Genomic DNA, 14,554 nt, shown 5'->3' on the forward strand with positions numbered 1-14,554 from the left:
TGCACAAAGGTTGATTGGATCTCCCACCTCATACAAAAAGTAACTCAATATAAAACTATAAATATTTTAGAAGAAAATTAAGAGAAAATATTCCGGCTTCCAGGCTAGGCCAAAAGTTCTTAGATTTGACACCAAAAAGCATAATCCATAAAAGGAAAATAAAACAAATCTTTTGCTCTATGATAGACCATTTTAAGAGCTTCAGAGACAAGACAGACTGAAGAAAACATTTGCAAATCACAAAGGATTAGTATCTAAAATGTACACAGAACTTTCAACACTCAATAGGAAGAAAAATAAGCAATTCAAAATGCAAAAAAGTCACAGATATTTCATTGAAAAAATACATAAAAATCAAACACGTGAAAAGATGTGTTCAATATTACAAGCTACTTGAGTTCCTTCACTTGACATCTGAAAATACTAAAAACTTAAGTTTAAGAATATGTTTTAGTGATCCACATGTAGCCTTTCCCACTTGAGCTAGAGCTTCTGTGGTATTATCTTGAGGAGATGAGCAACGCTTTTTTGCCTCCTACTTTCTTCTTTGGGTTTGAGATCTGGAGGAAGTTGAGAGAAATATCAAGCTCCAACATGCAGAATTTGGTCAATTGTTTCCTCTAAAATACTGTTTTGCATCAGAGCTAACTATATCTAATTCATTTTGCCTGTAACTCATTTTGCCTGAATCTAGGTTTCACTTGTCCAGGATTCTCTAAAGTATTTAGTCTAAACACTTATATGAATATGTGTCAATTTATGAGAAACCTGGAGCCATTTTGCCATGTAGATGTTTTCAGGAACCATGTGTGACAATCTTTCCACAACCCATAACCCACATGCAGAAAAATCATCTATCTAAGCAGAAGGATACCAGAATCCTAACTTGCCAAAAAAGCCTTTTGACTTGCTTCCATGTTTGTGTGTGTACAGGGGGAGAAGCCTGAGCGAAATGACAAGAAAGGTTATGTAAATGATTAAACAAACACAATACCTGTTTTTCCTTTTACCCAGATAACTGAAACACAGAAGAGATCAGATTAAAAGGAAAAGATGCCCACCCCATTATGGATATAAAGCAGGAAGAAGGCATAAACATGCCCCTGCCTTCCTCGTTCTCATACTGCCACCTAACACAGGGACACTTTGCCATGCTTTGGCTACTCTGAAGGGACAAAGGGAAGACAAGGAGAATATCTTGTAAACATAAACCAGAGAGGCAATAACTCTGAAAATAAAGTGAATGTGGCTGGAGATGAAGTATCAGTCTCTAATAGTGTCAATAAGGTTCATGAGACTTCCTTTATATTACAATTGCCATCCAAAGAAATAGTATCCCATGGACCAGATAAGACCAGCTCTAAATGGCTACTTTGTACAAGAGAAGGAATAATCATGACAAAGGTAATAAAGAGAAGATCCGGCCCCTTACTAGTTTTTCTGTTCAGCCAAGTAAGCTCTGAAGTGTCTGCTATAATTCAAAGAAAGGAGAGTCTTCCAAAGTTAATAACTATAAACTAATTAGCAGCACTGAATGGTGTCTGGGCATGTGTGTATGTGTTTGTGCAATCAAAACGTATAATGAGAGATTTCTTGTTTTCACAAATTGTGGAAAATTTTATACTTCTTATGAGTACTTATTTTCTTCTTTTCTTTCAATATTTAAAGTAGATGGATGTGGAAACCAACAGAGAATAAGAAGACCCTTTCGGAAATGAGTTAACATATCATTATCATCTCTGCCAATTAGCATTTATTGAGCAACTGGGCACTTGGAACTTCAAGAATCTCCACAGAGACTCCATAGTGAGACAGGTTTCTATGTTTTATAGTCATCTATTTGAGGACAAGATTAATCTGCAAATGCATTACATCATGTGGAATTATTCTTGGGTTTGTTTTTCTAAGGGAAATTATTTTTTAAGCAAGTTAATCTGTATTATCTCATTCAGATATTCATGATTGGAAATTTATTTGTTTCAATAAATATGATTTTACATATTGGAAGGAAGGAAGTTGGAAGGAGTTTACCTTGTAAATTGTTGCTATGAGCTTTGGGAGGGCTATAAACCAATTCTTACCCATGGTGACATATATCTACACATTGAATTATTCTTTTCAATCTGATATCATTGAAAGTAAACAGCTGGTCCACTCCAGGGGACAATTTTCCATGTTAAATGTCATTGAACATGAAATTCACTCTGATGCTATCAAAATCTTCTTTTTTGTAGCAGCTCTAATCTGGTATCACTTTTCTATAAGTTTTGTAATAGAATTAACCAAGAGCTAATAGTATTGTCTGTCCTTGTCTCCATTTTTAAAAACTAATGTTCGTAATTCCCCTTGGAGTCTGACACTTAGACCAAAAAAATAGCTCTCATATATGCATACACAAACAGGGCCATTTTGAAGTTTTAGAGAAGTAAATAACAATTTATAAATGTGTCGGGAGTCACAAATTTACTCTCTCGGCAAGTCAGATATGGAGAAGAAATTGATTTCTTCATATAATTTACTTACCTTCAAAAAGAGACCCTACCGGCTGCTGATGAGCTGCTTAGTCCCAGCTGCTGATTCTCACAGTCCCTTTACATAATGATTTTTCTTTGAGATAATTGTTCAGTGTTGCTGTTATTGTTGCCTCAACATTTGCTCCTTTCTGAGGTTGTGTTTGGTGGGACACATGATGCTTTGGTAGAACCGTTAAGAAGGCAGGGCTCCAGGGGTGCCTGGGTGGCTCAGTCAGTTAAGTGTCCGACTTCAGCTCAGGTCATGATCTCATAGTGTGTGAGTTCGAGCCCCCCACTGGGCTCTGTGCTGACAGCTCAGAACCTGGAGCCTGCTTCAGATTCTGTGTCTCCCTCTCTCTCTGCCCCTCCCCTGCTCATGCCCTTTCTCAGTCTCAAAAATAAATAAAAACTTTAAAAAAAAAAAAAAAAAAAAAAAAAAAAAAAAAGAAGGCAGAGCTCCATAGAGACAGTGCTGGGGCGAGAGAGCCAGAAAGGCACTGGGCGACTCTGTGCCTCACTGAGGAAAATAATTAAACCTGGGCAAAGGGGATCCTAAGAAACCGAGAGGCAAAATGTCATCGTATTCATTCTTTGTGCTAGCTTGCCGAGAGGAGCGCAGGAAGCACCCAGATGCTTCAGTCAGCTTCTCAGAGTTTTCTCATAAGTGCTCAGAGAGGTGGAAGACCATGTCTGCTAAAGAGAAGGGAAAACTTGGAGACATGGCAAAGGTGGACAAGGCCCTTTATGAAAGAGAAATGAAAGCTAATATCCCCGCTAAAGGGGAAACAAAAAAGAAGTTGCAGGATTCCAATGCACCCAAGGGTCCTGCTTTGGCCTTTTTCTTGTTTTGTTTTGAGTATTGCTCCCAAATCAAAGAAGAACATCCCAGCCTATCCATTGGTAATGTTGCAAAGAAACTGGGAGAGACATGGAATAATACTGCCACAGATGACAAGCAGTCCCACTAAAAGAAGGCTGCTAAACTGAAGGAAAAATCTGAAAAGGATATTGCTGCATACTGGACTAAAGGAAAGCCTGATGCAGCAAAAAAGGGAGTGTCAAGCTGAAAAAAAGCAAGAAAAAGAAGGAAGAGGAGGAAGACAGGGAAGATGAAGAGTATGAGGAGGAAGATGAAGAGAATGATGATGAATAAGTTAGTTCTAGCAGTTTTCTTTCTTGTCTATAAAGCATTTAAGTCCCCCTGTACACAGTTCCTTTTAAAGAAAAAGATTGAATGTAAGGCTGTGTAATACTTGTTTTTAAACTGTACGGCATCTTTTTTTATATAGTTAATACACTCCTAAATGTGTCTTTAGATAGCCCTGTGTTGGTGGTACTTTCAATAGCCACTAACCTTGCCTGGTGCAATGTGGGGGTGTAAATTGGCATGGAAATTTAAAGCAGGTTCTTGCTGGTTTACAGCACAAATTAGTTATATATGGGGATGGTAGTTTTTTCATCTTCAGTTGTCTCTGGTACAGTTTATACAATATAATTGTTGCTCTGTTAACTGAATACTGCTCTGTAATTGTGAAAAAAAATAAGTTGCAGCTGTTTTGTTGACATTCTGAACACTTCTAAGTAAATATATTGTTTTTATTAAAAAAAAAAAAAAGGCAGAGAAATGTGGTCAGGCAGGATGATGTTGCACTCCAGACAGCTCCCTATACAGCACTGATGCTGAGTTAGGAGCTGGTAGACTTACTAGGAAGCCTGTCCAGGCAGAGAGAAATGACCTTATAATAAGCACTGTGTGCATAGCATCTAATTGTGGAGCTAGATACAGGCTAAGGAAACTAACTGAGAAGGTTTCCATTTCTAAGTTCTGATCCATCTGAGAAAGACTACAACTCTGACCACAAATGCCAGCAGCAGACAACATCATGTAGCCCAGGAAAGGGACCAGACTAGCCACATCCCAAACTTATCAAACCAGCCATTTTGTAATTTGGTCGGAGGATTCAGAGAACACCTTGAGGTATGATGATTCATTTATTTTGCCATTATGAGATCAGATGTTCACAATGCTCCCTGAGAGGAGCCAGAGAGAAAATAAAATATGAGAGGAGTTGAGAAATTATCTTCCAGAAAGATTGAACATTACCTAAAATGTCTGTTTATATTCTCAAATTGGACTTGGTTATGAAATGAAAAGGACGGAATGCTGTATTTCCCCCACCACTCAACAGGTTCCTCTACTTATCAAATCTGGTGCCCAGGCTACATGCACTATAAATGCAGCCTCAAATAAAACAAATAACCCTCAGCATAGGGTTCCTAACAGAAATAAATGCAGAAGATAATGACAGGCAAAATCATATTTCATTTATGGCTGGCCTTTAATTTTGAATCTCAATAACTCAGGAACTCAAGTGAGCTGGGATAAACCTTGCCTAGTATTCTGCCTAAGCTAAATCAGAGAAATGATCTGTAAGAAAAAGGTCAGCTCTGTTTCACCTATATGAAAATGGTTATTTGTTAATCTGACTCACTTTTATAGCAAAAGGAAGAACAAAAATATATAAATTTAAAAAAAGATTAATACAAATAAAAACCTACACTGGAACATTAGTACAAATGGAAAATAAAGGTGAGGAAACAGGACAAATGGGAAAGCACAGGCCTGTTATTTAGAGTGACATCGACCTAAACTGATCTGTCCATGCCTTCTAGGACAACCACATTAGTCCTGAACTTGGTTATTCTTCAGAAGAGAAAGTATTCTATAGGAGCCAAAAGCAGGCTCCCCAAAATGTGCTACTTTGGCATATCTATTATGTTAAACACAAGTTCCTTAAGAAACAGCCAGTGCAAGGACACTCAGACCCTCTTAGGTCCTCCTGAAATCAGGAAATAAATATCCCATATGAAACCTACTCTCCTTGTACTAAGAAGTAAAAAGTCATCCTTATCACTAGAGATAGCAACTTTAAAGTTGAAAGAGTGACAGAATCAAAACAGTTACTTTTCTCTAATCACTGCCTCAGCCCAAATTCCACTTAGAATTCCTCACTAATTAAAGTTCCCAAACATCTGTTTTCTTTATCCTGTCAATTCTCACAAATTTATTGTCTCTTTGTCTAAAAAGTATAAAAACAGTCTGCCTTGGTCATTTCTTTAAATCTCAATTTCATTATTGGGCTTCTGTGTGCATGTAATAAGTTTTGTGGGCTTTTTAATCCTATTTATCTGTCTCATGTAAATTTAATTCTTTGTCCAGCTGGAAGAACTTGAAGCATAGAGGAAGATTTTTTCCTTCCCTATAATACAAAGAGAGAAATATTATGCTTCAACTTTTCTGTTCTATTTTACAACCATAAGGTAGAGAGAAGTTGCTGGAACACATGTTTTTAATTCCTTGGAAAACCCCAACCCACTGGGTGTAGGTGAGGGGGCTCTAATCTTTGTAAACCCAAACATTAAATGAAATGGTCCTCTTATTAGGGGAATGAAAATGGGGAGGTAGTACAATAAAAATGATTTCCAATCCCTAATTTCCAAAAGACATAAAGCAGATAATTTATGATACAGAGACCTTGAAAATAAATCAGAAAGTGAAAAAGTTACAAGCACATCTCACTTCTCATCAGTTTTCCATCTGATGACAATAGGGTACAATAGGAATATCTATTTCTTCTTCTTATTTTCCATATTATATAACCCCATTTTTTGACATTTGATAGATTAATAGAAGCAAAAAATATATAAAATTACACTTCAGCCTGCATGAAAATACCCATAGTAGTTTGATTTTTTCAAATGAAATTTGGAATAAAGGCTTAGCGTGTCAGGAATGGTAATTATGCCTGGTATATTTTAAATTAAAGAAATTTGAAATTCCTAGTCTAAACCTTTTACAGTTCTACTTATATAGCATTACAAAAAACCTTGGATTGCGAGTAATTTGTTCTGTGAGTGTTCCACAAGACGAGCAAACATTTATAATAAATTTTAACTTGATAAACAAGAGATGTTTTGCAATATAAGTAGTACATGACAGCAAATGTCACATGATTACAACCGAGTCAGTGGTTCTTCTCTCTCTCTCTCTTTCTCCTGCTGCAGGATTGTGATGATTGTCTCCCGTGCTCAGATGCTTGGCCTCAGACCGTGGTGTTTGGCAGAAATCAGTGATTTTTCAGAACATTGGAAGGTGCCCACAAATGGCATCCAACTGTTGCATCCAACTGTTGCATAGTGAGCAACAGCAAGAGGTTATGGAGATCTCCTCTGCAGAGGAGGAGATAAAGGTGGACGAGTCCCTCACTTCAAATGGGATTAGGGAGATGCATAAAATGTCAGAAACAGGGTAAAATTTTGATATTTCTGAGAAATCCTCAAAAGGAGGCAAAAGCAAGTGTCATTGGATAGGTTCCTTGTTAAAGTTGCATGAAAAGAAAAAGATTCCATTGAGCCAATAGATAGCAGTGATTCCATTAGTGATAGTGAAAGTAGTCCTACACAATAACCCTCCTCTCTCTTGTCTCCCTCAGACCAGCCATGAAGGTTTTCTAAGGTAAGTACAGGTTAATTTGTTTTTCTTTATATTTTGTCTTTTTAAAAAATTATTCTGTATTATATTCCAGTATGGTAATCATTTTTATATGAATATTTTAGGTTGTGGAATGAATCATCTGAGTTTCCATTATTTCTTATGGGGAAATTCGCTTTGCTATACAAATGCTTTGGATTACTAGCATGCTTCAGGAACGAATTATGCTCCCAAACCAAGGTTTTACTGTACTTACTGTTTGTTTGTTTGTTTGTTTTTCCTAAAGTGATAAGTAATTTAGTTCATCTTCTTGCCTTCAGGTACACTCACACTGTCTTTTCCAGGAGATAGGACTTTTATTAAAATTTTTTAAAGAAAGAATTTTATAATAAGTTTTACTAATTTATCCTCATTTAGCTTAAACATGTCAGGAAATGTTATTTTAAGTAAATTTGTAATTTGCATACTGAAGTCTTAACACTTTTCTCATAAGGAGAAATAATAGACTCTTGGGCATAAAGAATTTCTTGTAACCTCTTTTTCTAAAGATTAAAAATATATTTCCTTTCCTCAGCACCTCCCCCCACATATTTGGAATTTTTGTATTCTCATCTGACATGCCTAACTCTCAAAATCTACAACTATTTTTGTAGGCTATCTTCTGAACTTCCACTCCCACTCATCTTCTAGTTCTCTGACAATAAGGGAAACCAATTCAAGGCCATTTCTCTGCAGCATCTTGCTTTTCTATATCACCAGATGTGTGTAGAGCTAAATCGCCTGGACCTGGGTGGTCATGCAAAATTCTTTGTTAGAATTAGCTCATTTCTTTAGTAGGTCTTATGAAGCCTCCAGTATGTAGAAGGGTAGGAACAGCTTTCCTCCCACATCCTCTCTAGAAGGTTATAATTAAACAATAATAAAAGTTTTAAATAAATTTCTGATCTTCTGGAACATTTATAGATAAAAGGTTGGTGAAGTCCTAGCTGCTTGTTCCTTTTAGTGATCTGAAAACATGTGAAATATATCAAGGGCAGAAAGACTGTAACTAACTATCAAAGCCACATTTAAAAAAAACCACCAGGGAGACAAAAAGATATTTAGAGATTAAGAGTAGCTTACATTCTTTAAGGAAAAATAAGAATAAGAGAAAGCATTTTGGTTTAATAACAGAGTACATCATTGCTACTAAAGAGGTGAGCAATTAGAGAAGCATTTAAACTTTTTTCAACACAGAATTTAGGCTTCTCACAACATACAAATTGATTATAATTCTAAAAGTATTTTAATAGTATTTTTCCAATTCTAACTTTAAAACTCTTAATTCATTCTAATTTTAAAGCTGTATGACTAAAAAATAATTTCCATAGCAGAAATTTAATGTTAACTGGGTAAAAATAGAGTTAGCTGCATTGCTTCTTTTTCAGTTGAAATACCTTCACATTGATAGTACAGGCAACATTGATAGCAGGGATGATTAATTATTCTTCTGAGTATAGAATCTGAAATCAAATGATAATTTATTAATATCTGTACCAGTATCTGTATCAACATTGTGATGGTTATTTGGACATACCTGTGGACAAACAAAAATATCCCAATAGTAAAAAAAATAAACAAAACTTAGAATGGAAATACAGTTTTATTTAAACCTGAGTCTCCAAGAAAATCTGTTAGCTGTTTTTAGTTCTTTAAGACAACTATACATTCAAATTACTAAGTCAAAGTGATATATACACCCTGTGTTTATAGCATCATTATCTACAATAACCAAATTATGGGAACAGCCCAAGTGTTTGTCAATTGACGAATGGGTAAAGACAAGATGGTACATATACACGATGGAATATTAGTCATAAAAAAGAATGAAACCTTGCCATTTGCAATGATGTGGATGGAGTCAGAGTAGTATTATGCTAAGTGAAATAGGTCAATCAGAGAAAGACTAATACCATATGTCTTCACTCATATGTGGAATTTAAGAAACAAAACAAATGAGCATAGGGAAAAAAAAGAGGCAAACCAAGAAACAGACTCTTAAGAATGGAGAACAGGGGAGCCTAGGTGGCTCAGTTAGTTGAGTGTCTGACTCTTGATTTCAGCTCAGGTCATGATCTCATGGTTTGTTGGTTCCAGCCTGATTCTCTGTCTCCCTCTCTCTGCCCTTCCCCTGCTCACACTGTCTCTCTCTCAAAATAAATAAACATTAAAAAAAAAAGAATAGAGAACAAACTGATGGTTTTTAGAAGGGAGATGGGGGGTTAAATAGGTGATGGGGATTAAGGAATACACTTGTTTTTGTTTGTTTGTTCTTTTTATTCTTTTTTAGGAGTGCACTTGTTATGATGAGCACCAGGTATGGTATGGAAGTGTGGAATCAAACTTAAGAAAATATTCTGAGATGGTTGATATGTTTAACCAATTTAAAATTTGTTTCTAAATGATCATACTTCCTGATAGTTTTAATCTGATTTATTAATATATTCTAATTCACCTAAGAGTTTGGAATTTTTTCTCTATGTAAACCTATGTGTTTTATGTCTAAAATTTAATCTTGATTTTTGCTAATAAACAACTTATGGGTTAGTTTTGAAGCAGTTGATTCCTCCAAAGGACTAAAAACTAAGACTTGCCACATTAATAGACAGTGAAATACAGGATCACAGAAGTAAATGCAGCAGTTTAGTAAACAGTATCCTTCCTAGTTAAGTTCAGTTGAAAAAATTTAATAATTATTATAGATTGAGTTCAAAGGTACTTTAACAATTTCATTCTACTATCACAAAGATCAGATGAGAGACTAAATATTTATCAATTCAAAAAAATAAACTGGGCAGAAAATACAGTGAGGGAAATATAATAATGTGCTTGGTAATTGAACTAGTGTTTTTCAGACTGTTATTAGGGCCATTGTATCAAAATAAGGTGTTGCAAAATATTATTAGCATTATTTATAAAATGTTAATCAATTTTAATTATATTTTTACCCTTTCAAAGTTGGTAGAATTAAGCAATTCACTTTTTCCAGGGGAAAACAGTAAGTCCAATGATCAATTCTTGAGTTTCCCATGCCTAAATGGAGTTTAAAAGCTATAAACATAGTCCAAAAACCAGTGTTAAATAAGCACCTGAGTTCTGGAGTCAGACTATGTTGACATCCTGGTTTTACAAAGTGCTAACTGTATGATATTGGGCAAGTTTATTAATTTCTCTGAACTACAGTATTCAAATCTATAAAGCTACTTTCACTTGTTAGAATGAGGCTTAAATCAATTATTGATATGTATGGAATATTTACAACAGAACGTGACATATAACAATGGTCAATAAGTGTTAGCATTTTTGCTTTTCAGAAAATTGCCTTTCTCTAATTCTGAAAGGCATTTTTGTATAAGATGGAATGAGAGAGATAAAGCTTCTGAGAACAGTCTCATGTTTTGCTGTGCTCACAATTGTTAACATCTATTATATATGTTTTGCTTTTCTGCATTTGTCCTTTGTTCTGATTATATCTAATTAGTAGATTCTAAAATTATTCAGTTAGTTAATTTCATTCCAATCATTCTTCTCCATCATCACTATTCTTAATTCCCTCACATTTTCACATTTTGTAATCTATATACACCAATTTTCAATGCTTCTTATATAGTTCCTTCACATTCTTATTCTCACCATTATTAATAATTGCTTGTAAAATATGTAGTTATGATTGGATTAAAATATTAAAAAATCACACAATCGTTGGAGTTTTAAAAATGGAATTAAGGGGCACCTAGGTGGCTCAGTCAGTTAAGTGTTTGACTCTTGATTTTAGCTCAGGTCATAATCTCAAGGTTCGTGAGTTTAAGCCCCACATCAGGCCTTGCACTGAAAATGCAGAGACTGCTTGGGATTCTCTGTCTCCCTCTCTCTCTCCTCCTCTCCCACTCCCTCCTCTCTCTCTCTCAAAAATAAATATTAAAAATTGAATTTTTACTGTTTTTAAAAATATTCTATGTCTATATTAAGTTCAAAATTGAAAAAACTTATTAAAATTTTTATATCATGAACTTTCTAGGCAATTTTTTACAAGGATGGAGTTTTTAACTGATTTAAATTGATTTGATTCTCTGATTATAAGGAAAATAATTTTCATGACTTCAATTTCATTTTAGGGCATATCAATGGTATACGAGGTAGAATGTTCCATGTGTACTTGAGAAGAAGATATATTCTGCTATCGGTGGTCTATACTAGAGATGTCTCTTTGATCTAGTGGATTTATAGTGTTGATGTCTTCTATTTCCTTATTGATCCTCTGCGTAATTATTTCATTGACTGTTGAAAGTGAGGTATCAATGTTCCCAAATATTATTGTTGAGTTGTCTATGTCTCTCTTCAGTTCTGCCAGTTTTGGGCTTCATTTATTTTGAGGCTTTGTTCTTAGGGACATATGTTGTTAACTGTTTTCTTTATAATGGATTGACTTTTAGCATTATAAAATATCCATTTTGCCTCTAGTAAGAATTTTTGTCTTAATATATTTTTGTCTGATGTTAGTGTAGTCATTCTAACTCTTTTTTGGTTATTGTTCCTATAAAATATCAGTTTCTATCCTTTTACTCTACATATATGTGTTATTGAATCTGAAATGTGTGTTTTATAGACAGTATATAATTGAATCATGGGTTTTTCCTTTCTCCATTCTTCTAATTTCTGTCTTTGATTGTAGTATCTTATCAATTTATACCTAATGTAATCCCCGAAAAGATCAGACTTATTTCTGCCCCTTTGCTTTTTGTTTTCTATATATCTTATGCCTTTTTTCCTCTACTAATTTATTAGTTATCTTTTTTTGTTAAATAGATATTTTCTTGTGTAGAATTTTAATTTCCTTGTTTCTTTTACCATATTTTTAAGTTATTTTTATAGGAGTTTCCCTAGGTATTACAATTTTTATCTTAACTAAAAATAGTCCAGTTCAGATAAATATCAACTTAGTTTTAACAGTAAACAAAAACTTTGCTTCACTATACTTTCATTTCTTTTCCCCACCTTAGTGCCATTGTTGTCAAACAAATTACATTTTTATACATTATAAGCTCATCAATATGGTTTTATAATAATTGATTATACAGTTGTCTTTTAAATCAGATAAGAGAAAAAAAGGCTACAAACAAAATACATACATTGTGTCTTCTGTATTTACCTACACAATTATCTTTACCAGTGCTTTTTATTTCCTTGTGTGGATTCAAATTACTGTGTACTATCCTTTCATTTTAATCTAAAGATTCTCTTTAGGTTTTCCTATAGGGCAGAACAATTAGTGACAAATTCCTTTAGCTTTTGTTTAGGAATGTCTTAATGTTTTCTTCTTTGTAGGATAGTTTTGCTGAATATAGAATTCTTAGTTGACTATGTTTTTCTTTCAGTCCTTTGGATATGTTATGCCAAAACCTTCTGACCTCCATGGCCTGTGATAAGAAGTTAGCTGTTTATTTTATTGAGATTCTCTTATATGCTAAGACACTTTGCTCTTGCTGCTGTCAAAATTTTCTCTTTGTCTTTAAACAGTTTGATTGAAATGTATCTAGGTGTGGTTTTCCTGGATTTGGTTCTACTTGGTTTATGTTGGGTTGCTGGGATATGTAAATTAATATTACTTGGTTTTTGTTTTGTTTTGTTTTAATATAATCTGGAAAATTTTTGCCACTTATTTATTCAAGGAGTTTTTTTTTTTTTTTTTTTTTTTGCCTTTTTCCCCTCTCTTCTCCTTATGAGATTACTACTAAGCATATGTTGGTATAAACGATGATATCTCACAGGTCAGTGAAGCTTTATTTTTCTTCATTATTTTTTCTTCCTGTTCGTTAGACTGGTTATTTTCAATTGAACTATCTTCAAGCTGATTGATTATTTTTTTAAGTTTATTTATTCATTTATTTTTAGAGAGAAAGAGAGAGCACAAGCAAGGAAGGGGCAGAGAGAGAGAGAGAGATAATCCAAAGCAGGCTCTGCACTGTCAGTGCAGAACCCAACGTGGGTCTCAAATCCTTGAGCCATCAGATCATGACCTGAGCCAAAACCAAGAGTTGAATGCTTAATGAACTGAACCACCTAGGTGCCCCCAAACTGATTGATTCATATCTGTTGAGCCCCTATAGAGAAATTTTCATTCCAATAATTTTATTTTTCAATCACAGAATTTCCATTCATTATTATTATCATCATCTCTTAATTCCTCATATTTGGTGAGACATCATTTTCATATTTCCTTTAATATTCTAAACATGATTTCCTTTAGTTTTTTTTAAACTGTATTTATAATTGCTGATACAAAGTCTTTGTCTACTAGGTCTAAAATCAGGCTCCTAAAGAACAGATCCTACTGACTGTATCTTCCCCCATGCGTGGACCATGTTTCCCTCTTTCTTTACATGCTTCATATTTTTTTATTAAAAAAAATTGTGAGTTTTCTGAGCTAATTGCATAATCTGTATTCCTTATACTGAATAGCCACTGAAGTTTCTGCTTCATTAGTTTAGTCATCAACTAATGATGGGGCAGATTTTTCCTTAAATGACTTGCTCCAAAATATCTATTTGCCAAGGAGCTTTGTATGTGGTGAGGCATATTTTAATTTTGGCACTTTATTTTTTTAATGTTTATTTATTTTGAGAGAGAGAGAGTATGCACATGAGAGTGGAGGAAGGTCAGAGAGAGAGGGAGAGAGAGAATCTCAAGAAGCCTGCCAGTATACAGCCCACCAACCATGAGACCATGACTTGAGCTGAAATCAAGGGCTGGATGCTCAACCCACTGAGCCATCCAGGCACCCCTAATTTTGGCACGTTAAAACTGAGGTCCTTGGGTGTACCTGGGTGGCTCAGTTGGTTAAGCGTCTGACTTCAGCTCAGGTCATGATCTTGTAGTCTGTGACTTCAAGCCCCACCTTGGGCTCTGTGCTGACAGCTCAGAGTCTGGAGCCTGCTCCGCATTCTGTGTTTCCTTCTCTCTCTGCCCCTCCCCTGCTTGCACTCTGTCTTTCTCTCTCTCTTAAAAATAAATAAACATTTGAAATTTTTTTTAAAAAGTCACCCCAGAGTAAGTACTATTCTGAACATTGAACTCTATTTTGTGTGGTTTTCTTTAACACAAATTACATTATTATGCAACCTACTCTTTTGAAGAGTCTAAATGTATATAATTGCAAAAAATTGTTGTATCTTAAAGAAATATTTAACTAAAACATTTTATTTCTGTGATATATTTTCATCTTTGTTAGAAAGTTGTCACAACTGCTTACGTGAAAACTGGACACTTTAACATCAGCTTTACAAACATGATTTTAATGAGCTTTAACTTTGAAGATATTCTATTTCCATTTCCCAAAACAATATTTACAAATTGTATATCAGTTTTACATAGGTTTTTCTGTTATTTATTTTAATGTTTGTCATTCTACATACCTCTATTCATTCTTAATCAAAACAAATTTTAAAAATAAGGAAAGAGATGAAAAAGATTGAAAAAATGTGATCCTTCCCCCATTCCAATTTGGTACCTT

The 14,554-nt window shown here is 34.4% G+C and overlaps 1 protein-coding gene and 1 long non-coding RNA gene across 2 annotated transcripts; both read left to right on the forward strand.

Annotated features, from left to right (window-relative positions):
• Positions 1 to 939: 939 nt before the first annotated feature.
• On the forward strand, positions 940 to 4,450 carry LOC121029204 (uncharacterized). The gene is made up of 3 exons (XR_005789643.1): positions 940 to 1,200; positions 1,669 to 1,806; positions 4,337 to 4,450. It is a non-coding gene; the product is annotated as an uncharacterized LOC121029204 (long non-coding RNA).
• On the forward strand, positions 3,086 to 3,481 carry LOC121029203 (high mobility group protein B1-like). The gene has a single exon (XM_040473108.1). The coding sequence runs from the start codon at positions 3,086 to 3,088 to the stop codon at positions 3,479 to 3,481; it is 396 nt and encodes a 131-aa protein (XP_040329042.1).
• Positions 4,451 to 14,554: the final 10,104 nt, after the last annotated feature.

This window comes from Herpailurus yagouaroundi, unplaced genomic scaffold, assembly GCF_014898765.1.
Source record: "Herpailurus yagouaroundi ecotype Mexico unplaced genomic scaffold, PumYag 139, whole genome shotgun sequence".
In the NCBI taxonomy this organism is placed as follows: Eukaryota; Metazoa; Chordata; class Mammalia; order Carnivora; family Felidae; genus Herpailurus; species Herpailurus yagouaroundi.

Bases quoted from the DNA above. Each gene is read 5' to 3' on its own strand.
- LOC121029203 (XM_040473108.1), top strand. From the start codon at position 3,086: ATGTCATCGTATTCATTCTTTGTGCTAGCTTGCCGAGAGGAGCGCAGG.